The 22,934-nt window shown below is 39.2% G+C and overlaps 1 protein-coding gene and 1 long non-coding RNA gene across 3 annotated transcripts; one reads left to right on the forward strand and one right to left on the reverse strand.

The window, feature by feature from the left end:
- The first annotated feature begins 10,605 nt into the window (after window positions 1–10,605).
- Window positions 10,606–15,307, forward strand: LOC135110193 (uncharacterized). 2 transcript variants are annotated; one of them, XM_064022226.1, is made up of 4 exons: window positions 10,606–10,919; window positions 12,360–12,439; window positions 12,642–12,820; window positions 14,515–15,307. In XM_064022226.1, the coding sequence occupies exons 1-4, from the start codon at window positions 10,903–10,905 to the stop codon at window positions 14,710–14,712; spliced, it is 474 nt and encodes a 157-aa protein (XP_063878296.1). In that variant the 5' UTR covers window positions 10,606–10,902; the 3' UTR covers window positions 14,713–15,307. The 2 variants fall into 2 exon arrangements, with proteins under 2 accessions (XP_063878296.1, XP_063878294.1); XM_064022224.1 differs by having other exon boundaries at window positions 10,608–10,919; window positions 12,339–12,439.
- A 5,009-nt stretch (window positions 15,308–20,316) lies between these two features.
- Window positions 20,317–21,798, reverse strand: LOC135110194 (uncharacterized). Its single transcript, XR_010273147.1, has 2 exons — window positions 20,587–21,798; window positions 20,317–20,418 (listed from the first exon to the last, which is right to left on the reverse strand). It is a non-coding gene; the product is annotated as an uncharacterized LOC135110194 (long non-coding RNA).
- Window positions 21,799–22,934: the final 1,136 nt, after the last annotated feature.

Here is a 22,934-nt window from a genome sequence, read left to right on the forward strand (position 1 = left end):
GTGGTGTGATAGATTAAAAAAATGTGTATGGAATCGATGTTAGTGAGATGGAGAGATAGCCCGGTCAAAAGTCTCCAATAAAGGAAGGAAGTGTGGATGACTTGGAGGATGTGGGTAAGAATAGGGGAACAGGATTTAAAGATGAAAACTCAAGTGTTGTCAGTGAATTTGGTCGTGTCAAGTCCTTCAACTCTTCAAATTCTAATTCTCACAATCCTTTTGCTTCCTTCATTTCAAACCCTCTGTCCTCCTGCAACATTCCATTCCTTACGTTGCCTTAGGCTCAGGACATCTCGGCATCCTATCAGTATCTGTGTTATTCTCATCGGAAGTAAATTTACGTACATTTGTCAGCCTCGAAAAATTAATCACTATCACTGGTTAAGCTTCCATCACAATGCTATAGTTAGGATCGATGTCAAAATTAAGAATACCATCAAAATTAAGAACAACAACAGCAGTTGAGGTTGCAGAGCTTACTGTCATTTTCATACTTTTTGAACAGTGGTTCCCAAACTCCTTCTGATCGTTACCCACTTTTCATACATAATCTTCGTCCATGGCCCACCGCCAAGCTTACAGTGACTGCCTACTGTCCTACACTCATTAGGTCCACATAAAAACCACTAGCAAATCCTGCAATATTATTGTTATTTTCTTTCTTTCGTTAAATATTACTAAAGAAATTTGTAGTTTGCCTTTGCTGAATTTCATATAATTACTGAAATGGTACTAAAGATGTAACAATACACAAAAAAAATATCCCTATTTATTAAAGAAGTAACATAATGCACATAAAAATGTTCCTACTTAGAGTAAATAAAAAAATGGCATTGTTGCGAAAAGCTGTTTTAACAATAAATAAACAAGGAACAAAATAAAACAAACAAAAAAAAAACACTGGTTTAAAAGAGTATTAATCCCATGCCATATGATCTGATCTTTGAATCTGACAAATATCATGACTTTATAATTTTGAAGTGAAATGCTGTTATAGGGAATCATAATTAAGTGCCACAACCATGGCCTTCAGTAGGCACACACCTACCTCCTCCCAGACCATTTGCTTCTGAACATTCATGCCAGGTTCATGTTTCCTTTACTTAAATCCCCATTCCACTCAATTTGATGGGTGATGATGCAGATTATCATCTACAACAAACTTCTTGATTCATGGTTTTGTTTCATTTAAAACATACCGTAGGTCATACTTCACTTCAAGTCTGTTGCAATATTTCGTTTTAATGTGGAGTAGTTTAAAGAATGCAGGCTCAGAGGATTAAGTTAATGAAAATGGTGGGAGGTACCGAAAAACAATTTTTCTCTATAATATAGTCATTTGTACTGAACCTGTAAGTTCCCTCCATTGGCTGCCTACCCGCTAAACACAGACACACATATTATACATATATATATATATATATATATATATATATATATATATATATATATATATATATATATATATATATATATATATATATATATATATATATATATATATATATATATATATATATATATATATATATATATATATATATATATATATATATATATATATATATGGAGACCGCGAAAACTACCTTTCCACATATATTGCTGACGAAGCTTTTCTTCATAGTTACTCATGTGACATCAGCGAGATACCGTGGTCAAAAGTAACGTACAACCTCTACCATGGAGTCTTATGATGCTACCCAGAAAAAAAAAAAAAAAATGCATCACTACACACTCTGATAACGTTCAGTCTTTGAAGGCTGGCCATTCTAGGCGGGCACTTGCTCTGGCGTTAATGCGGGAGTCATACTGAATCCCAAAGCACTTTCTTTTCAGAACTGTATAACTTGTCACCAGACACACAAACGTACTGTAACCACATATCATTTTAATACTGATTTGTGTACCTAATCCTTCAAAGAGGTGTGCATGTTTCTCCTGTGTTGAAAAGTTTGTATCAACACTCCGGCGGTTAGGATCAGGAAAAACGGCACAGTTTTCTGTAAACTCCACAAAAAGCGTTTCTATACACAGAGCGAACATTAATTATCGCCGTTTTGTGTGCATTCCTTGTGTGTGTGTGTGTGTGTGTGTGTGTGTGTGTGTGTGTGTGTGTGTGTGTGTGTGTGTGTGCTCATTCCACAAAATGCAAGGCAACATTACATTTATTAACAGGAGCAGATGTAGCGTCGACAACTGAAGACAGCTTACATATTGATCAAACACACCATATGATCTTATGGTTCATAACACAAACACAATAAAAATGTCAGCGACCCGGTAATCAGCTCTAACTAGGCCACTATGTCGTCATTCTTAATATTAAATGAACAAAAAGACAGGTCACCACTTCGCCTCGGGTCCTGAGTTCGGCTCCAATTTGGTTTCCTTACAAAAACATGATTTTCTTCCTTGTCTAACACGCTTGCTCCTCCTTGCTAACAGGTCACTTACCTGACCTGTTTGATAATTAATTAACCAGACCAATTTCAATTTCAGAAATACCTAACCAGACTTGTAACAACGCCTACAGTCCGCCCGCAGGCAATTTTCGCTCCTTGTCGCCTCCTTTCACTCGCCAGCACAAATGGTGAATGTGTCAGCGGCGAGGAGAGGGAGGGACTACTGAAGTGCGATGCCAGTTCTGCCTTCTACCTTTTAGGAGCCCTACCTTGTGTAAGAGTCATTATTAAGTTCGGAGAATGAAAAGATTAACAAACTGTAGCTATTTCACTGTTTATTTAAATTTTTATTATTAGAACGAACTAAGTAATGGTGAAATTAAGTAAAATATGTTGATACAAATTAAGTATGTTAATATATTCTTCCTCTATCTGTTCAATTGGACTTTAACAGAAATCTACAGTTTTTTTTTTTTTTTTTTAACCATCACACTTACATTAATGGCAATACTTATATCACAAACGGAATAAAAGTTACCCACATGTTCCCATAGCAATTCGACAACATCGATGAAAGGAAGCATAGAGGCGACAAGAGGCACCACACAAAGCTATTGTAGCAGTGTTGAATGCATGTCTTTCTCCCATAAAGAGAATATTTATGGTCTGTTTCTTCACATAAGCTGCATAACTAAGTAAGGATGGTCTGTTTCTTAACATCAGGTCGCTTTTTTTTTTTTTTTCTTTTCTGTTAAGTTGATAAAGTTGGGGCCTTTCTTTGGAGTAGTGTTTTAAGAAGCAAGTGTCACGGTACCATTAATCTGCAGTAACTAGGAATAAAATAGAAGACAAATATCAGCAACGAGGACCACGTCCTTCATTATTGGGAGGTACACTGATGTTGCAATAGTTAATATTTTTTTTTTTTTATGCAGGAAGGATACCGGCCAAGGGCAGCAAAAATCCAATAAAAAAAATGCCCACTGAAATACCACTCCCATAAAAGGGTCAAAGCAGTAGTCAAAAATTGATGAATAAGTATCTTGAAACCTCCCTCTTGAAGGAATTCAAGTCATAGGAAGGTGGAAATACAGAAGCAGGCAGGGAGTTCCAGAGTTTACCAGAGAAAGGGATGAATGATTGAGAATACTGGTTAACTCTTCCATTCGAGAGGTGGACAGAATAGGGGTGAGAGAAAGAAAAAAGTCTTGTGCAGCGAGGCCGCAGGAGGAGGGGAGGCATGCAGTTAGCAAGATCAGAAGAGCAGTTACCATGAAAATAGCGGTAGAAGACAGCTAGATATGCAACATTGCAGCGGTGAGAAAGAGGCTGAAGACAGTCAGTTAGAGAAGAGGAGTTGATGAGACAAAAAGCTTTTGATTCCACCCAGTCTAGAAGAGCAGTATGGAGTATGTGAAGCATACTCCATACATGGACCGATAAGGCCCTTGTACAGAGTAAGTAGCTGGGGGGGGGGGGTGAGAAAAACTGGCGAAGACGTCTCAGAACACCTAACTTCATGGAAGCTGTTTTAGCTAGAGATGAGATATGAAGTTTCCAGTTCAGATTATAAGTAAAGAACAGACCGAGGATGTTCAGTGTAGAAGACGGGGACAGTTGAGTGTCACTGAAGAAGAGGGGATAGTTGTCTGGAAGGTTGTTGTCGAGTTGATAGATAAAGGAATTGAGTTTTTGAGGCATTGAACAATACCAAGTTTGCTCTGCTACAATCAGGAATTTTAGAAAGATCAGAAGTCAAGCATTCTGTGGCTTCCCTGTGTGAAATGTTTACCTGCTGAAGGGTTGGACGCCTATGAAAAAACGTGGAAAAGTGTAGGGTGGTATCATCAGCGTAGGAGTGGATAGGACAAGAAGTTTGGTTTAGAAGATCATTAATGAATAATAAAAAAGAGAGTGGGTGACAGGACAGAACCCTGAGGAACACCACTGTTAATAGATTAAGGAGAAGAACAGTGACCGTCTACCACAGCAGCAATAGAACGGTCAGAAAGGAAACTTGACATGAAGTTACAGAGAGAAGGATAGAAGCCGCAGGAGTGTAGTTTGGAAATCAAAGCTTTGTGCCAGACTCTATCAAAAGCTTTTGATATCTCCAAGGCATCAGCAAAAATTTCACCAAAATCTCTAAAAGAGGATGACCAAGACTCAGTAAGGAAAGCCAGATGATCACCAGTAGAGCGGCCTTGACGGAACCCATACTGGCAATCAGATAGAAGGTTGTGAAGTGATTGATGTTTAAGAATTTTCCTGTTGAGGATAGATTCAAAAACTTTAGATAGGCAGGAAATTAAAGCAATAAGACGGTAGTTTGAGGGATTAGAACGGGCACCCTTTTCAGGTACAGGTTTAATGTAGGCAAACTTCCAGCAAGAAGGAAAGATAGATGTTGACAGTCAGAGCTGAAAGAGTTTGACTAGGCAAGGAGCAAGCACAGAGGCACAGTTTCGGAGAACAATAGGAGGGACCCCATCAGGTCCCTCCTATTGTTTAGGAGGGTTTAGGCCAGCGAGGGCATGGAAAACATCATTGCGAAGAATTTTGATTGGTAGCATGAAGTAGTCAGAAAGTGGAGGAGAAAGGGGAACAAGCCCAGAATCGTCCAAGGTAGGGTTTTTAGCAAAGGTTTGAGCGAAGAGTTCACCTTTAGAAATAGATGTGATAGCAATGGTGCCATCTGGTTGAAATAAAGGAGGGAAAGAAGAAGAAGCAAAGTTATTTGAGATATTTCTGGCTAGATGCCAGAAGTCACCAGGGGAGTTAGATCTTGAAAGGTTTTGACACTTTCTGTTAATGAAGGAGTTTTTGGCTAGTTGGAGAACAGACTTGGCATGGTTCCGGGCAGAAATATAAAGTGCATGATCTTCTGGTGATGGAAGGCTTAAGTACCTTTTGTGGGCCACCTCTCTATCATATATAGTACGAGAACAAGCTGTGTTAAACCAAGGTTTAGAAGGTTTAGGACGAGAAAAAGAGTGAGGAGCATACGCCTCCATGCCAGACAGTATCACCTCTGTCATGCGCTCAGCACACAAAGACGGGTCTCTGACACGAAAGCAGTAGTCATTCCAAGGAAAATCAGCAAAATACCTTCTCAGGTCCCCCAACTAGCAGAGGCAAAACGCCAGAGGCACCTTCGCTTAGGGGGATCCTGAGGAGGGATTGGAGCGACAGGACAAGATACATATATGAGATTGTGATCAGAGGAGCCCAACGGAGAAAAAAGAGTGACAGAAAACAGAAAGGATTAAACAGAAGGATTAGAGGTCAAGAAAAGATCAAGAATGTTGGGCGTATCTCCAAGACGGTCAGGAATATGAGTAGGTTGTTGCACCAATTGCTCGTGAGGATAGCAAAGTTGGAGGCTAGTTCACCAGGATGGTCAGCGAAGGGGGAGGAAAGCCAAAGCTGGTGGTGAACATTGAAGTCTCCAAGAATGGAGATCTCTGCAAAAGGGAAGAGAGTCAGAATGTTCTCCACTTTGGAAGTTAAGTAGTCAAAGAATTTCTTATAGTCAGAGGAGTTAGGTGAGAGGTATACAGCACAGATAAATTTAGTTTGAGAGTGACTCTGTAGTCGTAGCCAGATGGTGAACAACTCGGAAGATTCAAGAGCGTGGGCACGTGCGCACATAAACTCAACATCCAGCTTTAGATCGAAAATGAGGATAGAGAAAGTAGGAGGGAACAGAAAAGGGGCTACTGTCAGACACCTGAGTTTCAGTGAGGAAAAGAAGATGAGGTTTAGAAGAGGAGAGGTGGTGTTCTACAGATTGAAAATTAGATCTTAGACCACGAATGTTGCAGAAGTTAATGAAGAAAAAGTTGAGGTGAGTGCCAAGACACTTAGGGTCGTCGACAGAAAGGCAGTCCGACATGGGGACATTTATGGTCCCCTCCCCAGATGGGGACTCCGAGGCTGGTGTAGGAGTCGCCATGGTGATTTAAAAATTTTTGAGTAAAGGGTGTGTGTGTTATTAGGTGCTTGTAGTTTTGTGTGTAGGAAGAGAGTTGTCTTTAGAGGGCAGGCTGTGACTGCCCTATAGTGTTGTGAGACACAAAGGGAAACGTTCAATGAGGTCACAGCTGGGTTTAATGATAAGTTCACAGCACCCCCTGAACAGTGCTTTAGACCTCACTGAGAGTAATTATCGTTTCGGCAGATGTCTACTGCCTCCTTCATACAATATAATAATATGTTTCGCCATAAAAGTATCTTGGACTTTTTATATACAAACAATTCCAAAGATGAGCTCATATCACTGGTTGGGTCACCATCCAATCATGAGAGGCAGTGCCAGTGTTACCGGTGAGAATGTCAGTAATTTTTTTTTTTTTTTGTTCTCTCTCTCCGACTCAAATAATACTGAAAAAAATCGCTGAAAAAAAAACTGCTACATGAAAATTTAAACCTTCACTATCGTAACAAGAACTGCAGTACTCGAACACCATCAATACCTTTCAGCTTTAGCCATGTTTTATTTTATTTCTTTTTATTGGGGTAATCAAAATTCACCAATTAATTTATGTATATTAACAAAAAATCACCAAATAGAGCTGCTACATGACAAATGGAGACTTCATTGAACTCTTGGAGACTTCAATGTTCACCACCAGCTTTGGCTTTCCTTTCCCTTCACTGACCATCCTGGTGAACTAGCTTTCAACTTTGTCATCCTCCACGCCCTAGAGCAACTGGTGCAACACCCTACTCGTATTCCTGACCGTCTTGAAGATACGCCCAACATTCTTGACCTTTTCCTGACCTCTAATCCTTCTGCTTATGCTGTCACCCTCTCTTCGCCGTTAGGCTACTCTGATCACAGTCTCATATCTGTATCTTGTCCTATTGCTCCAATCCCTCCTCAGGATCCCCTTAAGCGAAGGTGCCTCTGGAGTTTTACCTCTGCTAGTTGGGGGGATCTGAGGAGGTATTTTGCTGATTTTCCTTGGAATGATTATTGCTTCCGTATCAGAGACCAGTCTTTGTGTGCCGAGCGCATAACAGACATAATAGTGTCTGGCATGGAGGCGTACGTTCCTCACTCTTTTTCTCGACCTAAACCTTCCAAACTTTGGTTTAACACATCTTGTTCTCGTGCTATACATGATAGGGAGGTGGCTCACAAAAGGTACTTAAGCCTTCCATCACCAGAATCTCATGCACTTTATATTTCTGCCCGAAACCATGCTAAGTATGTTCTCCAACTAACCAAACACTCCTTCATTAGTAGAAAGTGTCAAAATCTTTCAAGATCTAACTCCCCTCGTGACTTCTGGCATCTTGCCAAAATATCTCCAATAACTTTGCTTCTTCTTCTTTCTCTCCTTTATTTCAACCAGATGGCATCATTACTATCACATCTATTTCTAAAGCTGAACTCTTCGCTCAAACCTTTCCTAAAAACTTAGGGTTCATTCAGGGTTTGTTCCTCCCTCTCCTCCACCATATGACTACTACATGCTACCTATTAAAATCCTTCGCAATGATGTCTTCCATGCCCTCGTCGGCCTAAACCTTCGGAAGGCTTATGGACCTGATGGGGTCCCTCCTATTGTTCTCCGAATCTGTGCCTCCGTGCTTGCACCTTGCCAGGTCAAACTCTTTCAATGTCTGTCAACATCTACCTTTCCTTCTTGCTGGAAGTTTGGCTACATTCAGCCTGTTCCTAAAAACAGTAACCATTCTAATCCCTCAAACTACCGTCCTATTGCTTTTTATTCCCTGCCTATCTAAGGTTTTCGAATCTATCCTCAACAGGAAGATTCTTAAACATCTATCACTTCACAACTTTCTATCTGATTGCCAGTATGGGTTCCGTCAAGGCCGCTCTACTGGTAATCTTCTGGTTTTCCTTACTGAGTCTTGGTCATCCTTTTTTAGAGATTTTGATGAAACTCTTGTTGTTGTCTTGAATATATCAAAAGCTTTTGATAGAGTCTGGCACAAAGCTTTGATTTCCATACTATCCTCCTACGGCTTCTATCCTTCTCTCTGTAACTTAATCTCAAGTTTCCTTTCTGACCGTTCTATTGCTAGTATGGTAGATGGTCAATGCTCTTCTAAATTTTTTAACAGCGGTTAAAAGGGTTCAGGGTTCTGTCCTGTCACCCACTCTCTTATTATTCATTAATGACCTTCAAAACCAAATTTCTTGTCCTATCCACTCCTACGCTGATACCACCTTGCACTTTTCCACGTCTTTTCATAAACGTCCAACCCTTCAGGAGGTAAACATTTCTCGCAGGGAAGCCACAGAACGCCTGACTTCTGATCTTTCTAAAATTTCTGATTGGAGCAGAGCAAATTTGGTATTGTTCAATGGCTCAAAAGCTCAATTCCTCCATCTATCAACTCGACACAACCTTCCAGACAATTATCCCCTCTTCTTCAGTAACACTTAACTGTTCCCCACTTCTACACTGAACATTCTCGGTCTGTCCTTAACTTATAATCTTAACTGGAAACTTCACATGTCATCTCTAGCTAAAACAACTCCTTTAAAGTTAGGCGTTCTGAGACGTCTCCGCCAGTTTTTCTCACCCTCCCGACTGTTAACACTGTACAAGGGCCTTATCCGTCCTTGTATGGAGTATGCTTCACATGTCGGGTTGGGGTTCCGCTCATACCGCTGTTCTAGACAGAGTGGAATCAAAAGCTTTTCGTCTCATCAACTCCTCTCCTCTAACTGACTGTCTTTAGCCTCTCTCTCATCGCCACAATGTTGCATCTCTAGCTGTCTTCTACCGCTATTTTCATGCTAACCGCTCTTCTGATCTTGCTAACTGCATGCCTCCCTTCCTCACGTGGCCTCGCTGCACAAGACTTTTTTTCTTTCTCTCATCCCTATTCTGTCCAACTCTCTAATGCAACAGTTAACTAGTATTGTCAATCATTCATCCCTTTCTCTGGTAAACTCTGGAACTCCCTGCCAGCTGCTGTATTTCCATCTTCCTATGACTTGAATTCCTTGAAGAGGGAGGTTTCAAGACACTTATCCTTCAATTTTTGACTACCGCATTGGACCCTTTTATGGGACTGGCATCTCACTGGGTTTTTTTTTTTTTCTTTTATTGGATTTTTGTTGCTCTTTGCCAATGTCCTTACATTAAAAAAGAGAGAAAAAAAAAAAAAAAAAAAAAAAATATATATATATATATATATATATATATATATATATATATATATATATATATATATATATATATATATATATATATATATATATATATATATATATATATATATATATATATATATATATATATATATATATATATATATATATATATATATATATATATATATATATATATATATATATATATATATATATATATATATATATATATATATATATATATATATATATATATTACCGTTCACAGGCGTCAGAAAAACTTCGCACAAACCTCATCTCGTATTCAGCTTTCAGTTTTATTCATCAATTTATCTTTTTTTTTATCTTATTTATTTATTTTTTATTTTTTTTCGGCAGTCAAGATAAGCCATCGATGTATTAAGAAACTCGCTTCTCATCACTATTCTGAAAGGCCCGTCACTTCAGACTACCTAATCTTTTACGTCTTCTGTTTCGTACGATCTGCTGCGACAGTAATGACGTTCATCAACATCTTGAGTCTCCCTGGACTTCCTGCTTTAGAGCGTTTCACCTTTCTACATTCTCAGTGAGACCTTTGTGATGTGAAAATTGCTCACGGCCACTCTTCATCCATTCCAGTCACTGTTGATAATGTAAAGGATAAAATTGTGGTTTTCATTTTTCATTTTTTTTTTTTTCATGGTTGTTTCAGAACATCGTGTAATGTCAACAGGATGAGTAAAGATTTCAGATGATCTATGTTAGCTTTACGTTGGACACATATCAAGGAGAGGCAATACATTCCAGATAGATTTTGACAATTTTTTGGTTATTATTGACAGTGTCTCCGAAAATGCGGAGCCATTTAATGAAACCATAGCAGAATTACAATGGAAGAACATTTTATTCAATTAAGGTACTGTTATGTTAATAAGTTTCACTATTAACAAGTTTGTTTTATAGTTACAGTTGGAAAATTCATTTGTTATGGGAAATAAAGTAACGTGATGTTTCAGATTTTTTTTTTTTTTTTCTAAGTGAGGCACTCTGGATCTCTGGTTACTGGAGAGATAATGGAAATATCATTGTGTGTCTGCTTCTCTAGTTACTGGAGAGACGTCAGGAACATCCCATTGTATCTTTTTTTTTTCTTATCAATTAAACAGCGACACCACTGTACTTAGGCGAGTTTTTATCTTCCAAGATCGAGCTTGTCTTCGAAGCGTGATCTTCGGTGAAGTCAGGATAGCACGCTTTTGTCGTTAAGATTTCGGCAGTCTTGCTTCGAAGAGGCCGAGTAGAAACCAAAACCGATTTTTGACGAATCAGTAGCAAGCTCCAGGGGTCTTCGGGCGTTCTTGACAGATAAATAGAAGTAATATGGCGGCCCTCGAAGAGTAAGTACTTATGTTATTAATGAAAATAATTATATTTTTTTTGTTTCCTAAAGGCAATAGATTACATATGCTGTCGAGAAGAGAAAGATAGCGTTATATTCATGGCAATATAAATAATAGATAAGTAGTAGGTAGTCTAGTAAAAGGTAAGTGAGAATAGTATAGGAAGCTAATCTGCAGAGCAAATAAGTTAGACATGAATTTATCTTATAAATGTGAGGTATTTCCTTAGCAAAATAAAGAAAATAGATGATATATAATCTCGAGAAGAGAAAGGTAACGTTATATAGTATAGCAAAAGGTAAATGAGAAAATATAGGAAGCTAAGGTTAAATTTGCAGTTTCAACCACAGTACTCCCCCTTGACCCTCCCCTACTCCCATAAGGTAAATTAACTTACCCAAACATTTTGTAACATAACAAAGGGTCTTCGCCCCAAAGTACACCTCCCACCAATGTAAAATAACCTAACCTAACATTTTGTAACCTAACCGGTGGGCCTTCCCCCATGGAGGCCTCCCCTCATAAGGTAAACTAACCTAACCTAACATTTTATGATCTCATAACCAGGGGAGGCACTTCCCCTGGACCCCCTTATAAGATAAACTTATCATTAATTTCTGACAGGGCAAAATGGAGCTAGAAATATAGTTACTTACATTTTTTGTTAAAACAGCAATAATACTATGCTAAGTCAGCAGAGCAGATAAGAAATTAAACATGAATTATGTTATGAATATGAAGCATTTTTTAAGCACACTTTTGTTGTATAAAGATAATTATATAAAAGTGTGACATAGTCTATCTGACTAAACCCCGCTAGCAGGCCAAAGAATTTGTTAAAAGGTTTGAATAAGAAATTGGGTAATTGTCTAGAGCCCTTTCCCAGAATAACTATTGGTCTATTCTCTTCCATTCTTTTGCATATATCTTTAGATCCACCTAAAGCATAATATAAGGCAGGAGAGAAGTGTCCCTGTCCTTAAGTTGGGTCCATGAGGTCAAAGCTTCTCTGATTATGTTAGCTAATGCAAAGTTGTTAGCTAATGCAAAGGAAATTAGTGCCCTTAAGGGGGTCTATTGGGGATGGAGTCCCCCTCTGGTTAGGGTATGTTATGTTATGTTTGATTGTTATGTTATTAAGTTTGGTTAGGTAAGTTTCCAGATACTTTTATAAAAACGTTACCTACTACTAGGATCAGTTTTGTTAGCTATGTTCCATTATGATAGAAAAAAAAATTAATATACTCAGTGAATCAAGTTTGAAGATTAAAATATTTTGTATATATGATTTAGGTTTTTCTGTCATACTTCAGCATCATTCTAGGATTTTCTAAACCTAAATACACATTACTGTTATTATTTATGCATAAAACTTTTAATATGATTGTAGCCTTATATTACACTGTTCCCCTTCAGTATCAAATGCATTGTCTTCAGAAATGCAGGTGAATCTTGCCACTGTATGGAGAATCTTCCCATGCAACCTGCAAAGCAGGAATCATTGGTGTCTGAAGCAGGTAAAGTATTTACTAAAAAAATGTATGAGTATATAATAATGGTCATATTACTTCTTGAAGAAATTGTTAGGTTGCCTGAGAATGTTCTAATCTTCTTCCTTTTTAAAATGTTAAAAGTGTTTTGACAATTGTTTCAAAAGTTGCAATATGAATAATATACAGGACATACATTTTCAGCTTTTTTTTTCTTCTTTTTTTTCAGCCGCACCAGTCCTTCCCCAGGTGTGGCAGAATGTTAGTTTCAGGAACCAGGAATTGTGGAATGATGAAAACACAGAGGCATTCCTGAAGATGGTGAAGGAAAAATTTCCAGACCTAACTGGGAAGGAAATTACCAGGAGGAAAGTTTGGCAGGAGATTCATAGAAGAATGTTGCCTGTGGTAAGTCAGAACCATCACACTGAAATATATATCTATACCAATTTTATCTTTCAGTTTAAAGATACTTCTGTACTGTTGTGCAATGATCAGTGTACTGATGAGCTCCATTATCATATCAATTATGCAAAAATTTTAACCTGTCTCAGTAGTAACATATTAATAACATGTGCATCTTGTTAAAGATAATCATAGTATAATTGTATTGTTAAGGAATTCCAATGATTTTGGTTTTGTTGCAAGGCAACATTTTTTATCCACAGCTTTACAAGTCATAACTAGAACATGTAAGTATTTTTTTATCATTGTTAATTATTATTAGTCTGGATAAAACACATTAAAAATATTTCAAACTTGTTGTATGAGTGGCTTTGGTGCTTGGCTTATGTTCCCATAGTTATGGTGACCATTCCTTATAAGTCACTCAAAAAGTTGACATTAGCAGATAAGTTTCCCTTGAATCCTGCCAATGCATCCACTCCTTGTATAATGTATTCCCTAAATCTCTTCATGAAGCAAACAGTTCATGCAGGGAAGCCACAGAGCACCTGACTTCTGATCTCTCTAAAATTTCTTATTGGGGCAGAGCAAACTTGGTATTATTCAGTGCCTCAAAAGCTCAATTCCTCCATCTATCAACTCAACACAGCCTTCCAGACAACTATCCCCTCTTCTTCAGTGACACTCAACTGTCTCGCTTTTCTATACTGAACATCCTCAGTTTGGCTTTTTCTTATAATCTAAACTGCAAACTTCACTTCTCATCTCTTGCTAAAACAGCTATGAAGTTAGGCATTCTGAGACATCTCTGTCAGTTTTTCTCACCGCCCCCTCAGCTGCTAACTCTGTACAGGGGCTTTATCTGTCCATGTATGGAGTATGCTTCACATGTCCAGGGGGGGTTTCCACTCATACTGCTCTTCTAGACAGAGTGGAATCAAATCAACTCCACTCCTCTAATTGACTGCCTTCAGCCTCTTGCTCATTGCCGAAATGTTGCATCTCTTGCTATCTTCTACTGCTATTTTCATCCTAACTGCTCTCCTGATCTTGCTAACTGCATGCCTCCCCTCTTACAGCCTCACTGCATAAGACTTTCTTCTTCCCTCACCCCTATTCTGTCCACCTTTCTAATGCAAGAGTTAGCCAGTATTCTCGATCATTCATCGCTTTCTGGTAAACTCTGGAACTCCCTTCCTGCTTCTGTATTTCCATCTTCCAATGACTGGAACTCCTTCAAGAGGGAGGTTTCAAGACACTTACCCTTCAATTTTTTACTATTGCTTCAAACCCTATTTGGGGACCAGAATCTCTGTTTTATATATATATATATATATATATATATATATATATATATATATATATATATATATATATATATATATATATATATATATATATATATATATATATATATATATATTTTTTATTGGATTTTTGTCAGCCTTGGCCAGTGCCACTCCTACATAAAAAAAAAAAAAAGATCCACCTGTATGCTTATGTACTTATCCTCTTCATCAAATCAAGGTCCCATTCTTGATAACTGGTTGAGGTGCCTCAAGGTAGTAGCACTTCACATTATTTCCTTCTGAATGAACCTGCCAAATATCTAAAAGATTTTTCTTGTTCCTTGATATGGTTTGTATATGCTTATTTTGTAAATAAAGTAAATTTACAGTATCATCTCTTTTCCGAAGATGCCATCAGTCTCTGAGGTGCAGCTGAAAAACAAGCTGAGTAACCTCAGGCAAAGCTTCAGAGCTTACCGCAATGCCATGGCTGAATCAAGCAATGCCACTGTATATCAAGCTCCATATTTCAAACTCCTCTGCTCCATTTATGGTGAGAGACCACTAGACAGGACACATTCTGTGTCCTGTGGCCTTCCACCTTGAACACGGGAGCAGCAGGCTGATGCTTCTGGAGAGGCAGCACAAGAAACTGAAGACAAGGGAGCACCTGAGAAGCTGGCTTCACAGCCAACCAAGAGGAGGAAACTGAGGCCTCTCTCTTACTCAGAGAGGATGGAGGTCCTACACAGGGATCTGTTGAGCAAGATGGAAACTCATGGAGAGAGAATTATAAGGAATCAGGAAAAGGCCATAGAAATTTACCAATGTGTTGAAACTGAAAGCCTATTTGTGGCTTGAGAACAAAATGAACTCTAAATATTTAAAAAAAAAAAATTTAGTTTTGAGTAGAATTATTTTTGTTTAACTGATTTGTTTCCCTTTCTTCTTAGTTTCTTTCATCAGTATTACTGTCTTCATTCATTAAGTTGACTATTAATATTAATGTGTATATATTTTGTATTTTTATATTATAGACATTAAGAAGCATAGCATTAAGTATAAACACTTTTCCACTCAGTCTCTTTCATTCAATCAGGAAAAGGCCATAGGAGTTTACCAATATGTTGAAATTGAAAGCCTATTTGTTGTGGCTTGAGAACAAAATGAACTAAAAAATATTTAATGTAAAGTAGAATAATTTTTGTTTAACTGATTTGTTCCCCTTTCTTTTTAGTTTCTTTCATCAGTACTACTGTCTTCATTCATTTGGTTAACTAATGATATTAATGTGTATATATTTTGCATTTTTATATTATATATTTTACATACTTATATACTTTATATATATATATATATATATATATATATATATATATATATATATATATATATATATATATATATATATATATATATATATATATATATATATATATATATATATATATATATATATATATATATATATATATATATTATTTTTTTTTTATTTATTTATTTTTTTTTTTAATTTTATTTTATAGATATTAAGAAGCATAGTATTAAGTATAAACACTTTTCCACTCAGTCTCATTCATCAGTATTACTTTCTTCATTATGACATACTGGCAGGAAGGAATTCCCCATCCCAGCTTTGCCTATGGCAGAGGACATCAGTGAACCACACTTCAGACACAGTGGCTAGTATTATACAGTCCATGTAACAGTAAAGAACAACACACCCTTCTAAACAAGAGTAAGAGTGTGATATGAAGTATTTGCTAAATTACAACATGGATGCAATAAAATCCCTTTTCTGCATCTTTAAAGTTATCATGTTGAACTGGTGGAGGTTAAAAATCATCTGTAATAAGGGATTCTTCTTCTAGATATCTTGATGTGATGTTGTGAAGGACACAAGTAAGAATTATATGAGGGATTCTGTCCAACTTAACATCAAGATACATTAGTCTTGTAAACCTACCTTTTTAATAACCAAAATGCATGTTTGCATTTACAAGACATATCTTGTTTATGAAAGCTTTTTGTTGTACTTGCTCTGAACCATAGTCAGATTACTGTAATCTTTGGTACAAGCAAGTATGGTGTTAACTGAAAACCAGAGTCTCCAAAGATATGATTAAAATTTGTTTGTGTTAGTACTCAAATCCTCATAAAGTTGTGTGTGCTTGAATACTGATGTATCATGTGCAGACCCAGGATATCCAGCATCTATGAAAGTGAATTTCTTTTCACTATCACATACTGCCATTAAATTCATGCTATGTGTAGAAGTTTTATATGAGTATGAGTGGAACACCTCCCAGACAATGTGAAGCATACTCCAAACATGGATGGATAAGGCCCCTGTACAGAGTTAGCAGCTTCTTGTTGTTGAAAGACAGTACCCTCAAGCATCCTAAACTTTCCCCTCCTTAATGATTAGGTGGAGTTCCCTCTCCATCCATAGTCATTCTGTTCTTACAAAGTGGGCCCACCAATTTTTTTAATTATATCCAAGCCTGCTGTCCCAGCCACTATGCTTATTTCTTGGGATGTCTTGTGGAAATTTACTACCCTAATGTAATCTAGCCTTCCCTGATTATCCACATAAAGTTTTATGACATTGGCTAAGATTCAAGATTGTCACTGTACATTTCACATACTAAATGAGCTACTCAGTTGGTAGCTTTGGGCACTTTCTTGTAACAAAAAGAATATCTGGTAGACCTTATGTTAACATTCACTCACCTTTCTGCACTTCCTACAAGGGCATAATAGTTGTGTCCAATACTTCACAAAGTCGTCTTAAAGAACAAGTGTGAACATTTGCAAAAGAAGCATATATATATATATATATATATATATATATATATATATATATATATATATATATATATATATATATATATATATATATATATATATATATATATATATATACTAAACATCCAAAGTGGAGCACATTCTGACTCTCTTTCCTTTCGCAGAGATCTCCATTCTTGGGGACATCAATGTTCACCACCAGCTTTGCCTTTCCTCTCCCTTCACTACCATCCTGGTGAACTAGCCTTCAACTTTGCTATCCTCCATGAACTGGAGCAATTGGTGCAACACCCTACTCGTATTCCTGACCGTCTTGGAGATATGCCCAACATTCTTGACCTTTACCTGACCTCTAATCCTTCTGCTTATGCTGTCACCCTCTCTTCTCCGTTGGGCTCCTCCAATCGCAGTCTCATATCTGTATCTTGTCCTATCGCTTCAGTCCCTTCTCAGGATCCCACAAAGCAAAGGTGCCTCTGGCATTTTGCCTCTGCTAGTTGGAGGGACCTAAGGAGGTGTTTTGCTGATTTTCCTTGGAATGACTACTGCTTCCGTGTCAGAGACTCATCTTTGTGTGCCGAGCGCATAACAGAGTTGATAGTGTCTGGCATGGAGGCGTACATTCATCAATTTTCCTTGACCTGAATCTTACAAACCTTGGTCTAACACAGCTTGTTCTTGTGCCATACATGATAGAGAGGTGGCCCAGAAAGGGCACTTAAGCCTTCCATCACCAGAATCTCATGCACTTTATATTTCTGCCCAGAACTATGACAAATATGTTCTCCAACTAGTCAAAAACTCCTTCATTAATAGAAAGTGTCAGAATCTTTCAAGATTTAACTCCCCTCATGACTTCTGGCATCTAGCCAAAAATATCCCCAATAACTTTGCTTCTTCTTTCCTTCCTTTATTTCAACCAGATGGCATCACTGCTATCACATCTATCTGTAAAGCTGAACTCGTTGCTTAAACCTTTGCTAAAAACTATACCTTGGATGATTCAGGGCTTGTTCCTCTCTCTCCTCCACCCTCTGACTACTTCATGCTACCTATTAAAATTCTTCGCAATGATGTTTTCCATGCCCTCGCTGACCTAAACCCTCGAAAGGCTTATGAGCCTGATGGGATCCCTCCTGTTCTTCTCTGAAACTGTGTTTCTGTGCTTGCACCTTGCATAGTCAAACTCTTTCAACTCTGTCTGTCAACATCTACCTTTCCTTCTTGCTAGAAGTTTGCCTACATTCAGCCTGTCCCTAAATAGGGTGACCGTTCTAATCCCTCAAACTACTGTCCTAATGCCTTAGTTTTCTACCTACCTTAAGTTTTTGAATCTATCACTTCACAACCTTCTATCTGATTGCCAGCATGGGTTTTGTCAAGGCTGCTCTGCTGGTGATCTGGCTTTCCTTACCGAGTCTTGGTAATCCTCTTTTAGAGATTTTGGTGAAACTCTTGCTGTTGCCTTGGATATATCAAAAGGTTTTGACAGAGTCAGACACAAAGCTTTGATTTCCAAACTACCGTCTTACAGCTTCTATCCTTCTTTCTGTAACTTCATCTCAAGTTTTCTTTCTGACCGTTCTATTGCTGCTGTGGTAGACGGTCACTGTTCTTCTCCCAAATCTATTAACAGCAGTGTTCCTCAGGGTTCTGTTCTGTCACTCACTCTTTTCTTATTATTCATCAATGACCTTCTAAACCAAACTTCTTGTCCTATCCACTCCTATAATAATGATACCACCCTGCACTTTTCCATGTCATTTCATTGATGTCCACCACTTAAGGGAGTAAACATATCACGCAGGGAAGCCCCAGAACGCATGACTTATCGTTTTTCTAAAATTTCTGATTGGGGCAGAGCAAACTTGGTATTGTTCAGTGCGTCAAAAACTCAATTTCCCCATCTCTCAACGCGACACAACCTTCCAGACAACTATCCCCTCTTCTTTAATGACACTCAACTGTCCCCCTCTTCTACACTGAACATCCTCGGTCTGTCATCTACTTATAATCTGAACTGGAAACTTCACATCTCATCTAGCTAAACTCCTATGAAGCTAGGTGTTCTGAGACGTCTCTGCCAGTTTTTCTCACCCCCCCCCCGGAACTACTAACTCTGTACAAGAGCCTTACCGTCCATGTATGGAGTATGCTTCACATGTCTGGGGTATTCCACTCATACCGCTGTTCTAGAAAGAGTGGAATCAAAAGCTTTTCGTTTCATCAACTTTTCTCCTCTAACTGACTGTCTTCAGCCTCTCTCATCGCCACAACATTGCATCTTTAGCTGTCTTCTACCGTTATTTTCATGCTAACTGCTCTTCTGATCTTGCTAACTGCATGCTTACCTTCCTCCCGTGTCCTTGCTGCACAAGACTTTCTTCTTTCTCTCATCCCTATTCTGTCTACCTCTCTAATGCAAGAGTTAACCAGTATTCTCAGTCATTCGTCCCTTTCTCTGGTAAATTCTGAACTCCCTACTAGCTTCTGTATTTCCACTTCCTATGACTTGAATTCCTTCAAGAGGGAGGTTTCAAGACACTTATCCTTCAGTTTTTGACTACTGCTTTGGACCTTTTTTCGGGACTGGTATCTCAGTGGACTTTTTTCTTATTGGATTTTTGTTGCCCTTGGCCAGTGTCCCACCTACATAAAAAAATAAAAGGAAGTCTTCCTTGAAGATATGCTCCCTGTTGAAAGGGCTCTGGGAGTTCTGTGGGACCTATAAAGGGATGAGCTATGACGGAGTGGTTCGGATAGCAAGGATGAAGACGAAAGACTCCGTATTGGTACGGCCAGTGACTAAATTGTGCTATCTAGGAGTTGCATAGGATCATCTATCATGCTTTGATCGGTAGCATTCGATTTTCTAACGGAGCTCGAAAGGGGAAATGTTATTGCCGCAGTGAGATGCACACGCGTACCCACACATATGCACGCACTTGAACGTTTAGGGGGATGATATTAAGAGTGTGCTTTTCCACACATACGCACGCACTTGAACGTTTAGGGGGATATTAAGAGAGAGAGAGAGAGAGAGAGAGAGAGAGAGAGAGAGACGTTAAGGAAGGTTGTGGAAGGAGCAGAGGGATGTGGCTTAATGCTGACATAGGTCCCCTCATATCGCATCTTGTAAATACCGTGCATCCTTTCTGCTGACCTATCACACAACCCAGAGGGAGTTGAAGCCCCGAAAAGGCAGAACTCTGTCCGTTCCCTTATTGGCAGGACCTTCGTCTCTCCTCTCTGCCTCTTCACGACGGAGAATACATAAGTGTTATATGTTCCTATACGGTAACATGCTGTTTATTGATTATGATATACTTATTACGACGGAGAATACATAAGTGTTATATGTTCCTATACGGTAACATGCTGTTTATTGATTAGGATATACTTATTATATACTTAAGTAACTGCCGTCTACCTATGACGGGAATGTGGGAGAGGAGGAAGGGTCCAATCCGTCGAGGAGCCCAGCGTTCTCCCCTATATCTCCGTCTGGGGAGGTGCGAGAATACTGTATTATGTGAACCATGTAACTGATAGGGGATATATTTCTAGGTTTCACCTAATAAATTGTAATCGAGTCGACATATGGGTCTGAATTAACATTATTTGACAGCTGCCCCTTCAGGCAGTAACAGTGCTGCTATCCAGAGGGGATACCTCATGAGGTTGTCCTGTGTTGGATGGTTGGGTGCCTGGGCTGGGATGCGTTGTGCTAGAAGGTCTTAACTCTGTTGTGGACAAACTTTCGAATCATGAGGGGCCTCTTTTTTAAAACGAGTGGCCCCCATGGCGACGAGGTACCCCGTTCACGGCTGACAGCGCTCAATCCCTTCGTTGTCCCATTAGGCGGTGTCCCTTGGTTCCTGGAACTAATTATTTTTTTTTATAGTATCCATATGGGTAAATGTAAAAACTCCTCTGGTCCTCGAAGAGCGGTCGATCAGACCCTCGAGACGTCACCCTCTGGTCGTGATAGTGTTGTGCAGGCGGGAGTTCGTACTCACCCTGCTGTTGTTTCCTAAGGTGAAAGACACTTGGGTCAGTAGTTCGAGTCCTGTCTAGACACTCATGATCATTAATGTCTATGTGTGAGGAAATGAAGCGCGGAGAGGCAGGTTGTCGTCTCAGCGGGGTCCTTATTTTGACCAGATATTCACTCCTTTATAACCACACAGGAATTCGCTAATAGGAGTCCAGAACAAGGAAGATTTTGGAGGATACATATATAGCACAATGGACGTGGCTTCATACTTTCCTCAGCTACTGCCAATCTTGTACCAAAATACGAGATGACAGTGAAGGGGCGAGAAGGACAGAGACCATACCGGCTGCAGTGTAGATCAGGCGGTGATGGAGGACAGGCAGCGCCAGTGGCCAACGGTAGAAGTGGGCTAACAGCAGCGGCAGACAGGCGGCGTCAGTGGCCAACCGCAGAGGCAGGCCGACAGCAATGGTAGACAGGCCGCGTCAGTGGCCAACCGTAGGGGCGGGCAGACAGCAGTGGTAGACAGACCGCGCCAGTCCAGTCCGACAGCTATGAGTCTCACAATGTGCGTCGATAGGTGCGTTACGAACGTGGCTCAAGGTCCAGTAACAATCAGCGCAGCAGAGGGGATGCAAAAGAGGCCTTTGGAGGACGGCAGGTGGAGTGAGGTGAATTCGCTCTCAAATCCCCGAGTGTTCTGCAACAACACCGCTGCGCACCCACACCATCGACTCGGTCCGGAGTCGAGGCAAGATGGTGAAGCAGGGTGTGAGACCCGAAACGAAACCCCAAGCCACGAAAAGTCATAATGTTAATAATCCCGAAACCCCGAACAAAATAACAAGATCCCAACATAGGGAGGTTAATTAATCTATTCCTTTACACTATGCCTCCATGTCATACCGTGCTATTCACTCAGTTCTCAAGCCTTTTGGAACAGTTCTCCATATCTATCTCAAATATGATGGCGATTGTCTCTCTAATCGGTGTTAAGTGACATTTACACCGGTATTTTCTCTCAGGCGCTTGCCTCGCTGTAGCACGGTACATCTTGCCGTGCGGTCTGTGAGTGGAAAAATAGGAGTTTTTCTATTACATTTCGACCTTGTGGACTTATGTCATGAAAGAGCTTGAGTTGCCTTATCCGATGCATGCGACAACTCAATTTCGACCGGCTGTCGCTTACCTCGCTATAGCAGGGGGCGCCACATATACCTAAATATGCTTATTTTTTATACGTTCACCTTTGCCATTCACCTGAAAACCACAGAAAATCGCTTAGAGTGACTTTACCTACAACATAAAGGTAAGAACCTAATTAATAGTGTCCAGGAGTAATTGATAATTTAACCCCACTGGAACATTTGGTGGCAACTCAATGAGATAAGAATAATTAACTCCTATGCCAAGTGCAATATTAATAAAGAATGATTGAAAGTGAAGTGGTGAACGGACACAGAGACGGAGAAAACAGCAAACAATAGCAGAGTAGTGAGGAAAGCAGCGAGGAGCGAACCGGCGTTGTGTACAGAAGTTATTCTGACAAACCAAAACACTTGCACCCAGCCAGGACCGATTCACCTAACGGTCTCGCCTTACCCAGCCTACCACTGCCAAGATTCACTTCTTGTTATAAAAGAGGAGACTTAAAAGACTCAAGGCGAAACCTAATATAAATATATGGTTTCCCCTCGGTCTTATTGTTCATCGTAGATCCTCGGCGAAGACATCATCGGCGCAGACATTCTCGGCGCAGACCAACACCTCCCCCACCTGCAGGAATGCTGCAGGACACCATCATCCCAATAGTAGCTTCCCATGACGGAAGGAGTCTTCCCAAGAGAAGGATGACATACACTATTTTGACGTGTTATTTATTTATTATTTTTTTTCGGCTACAGTCGTGAGTATAAACATTTAGTGGTACACCACACAAATATTAAATAAAACACTTGTAGTAACGCCAGTACTGTTAGGGTTCATATAAAACTTACCTATTTCGCATTCAAACGACGTTATG

The sequence above is a fragment of the Scylla paramamosain genome, chromosome 20 (assembly GCF_035594125.1).
Source record: "Scylla paramamosain isolate STU-SP2022 chromosome 20, ASM3559412v1, whole genome shotgun sequence".
Taxonomy (NCBI): Eukaryota; Metazoa; Arthropoda; class Malacostraca; order Decapoda; family Portunidae; genus Scylla; species Scylla paramamosain.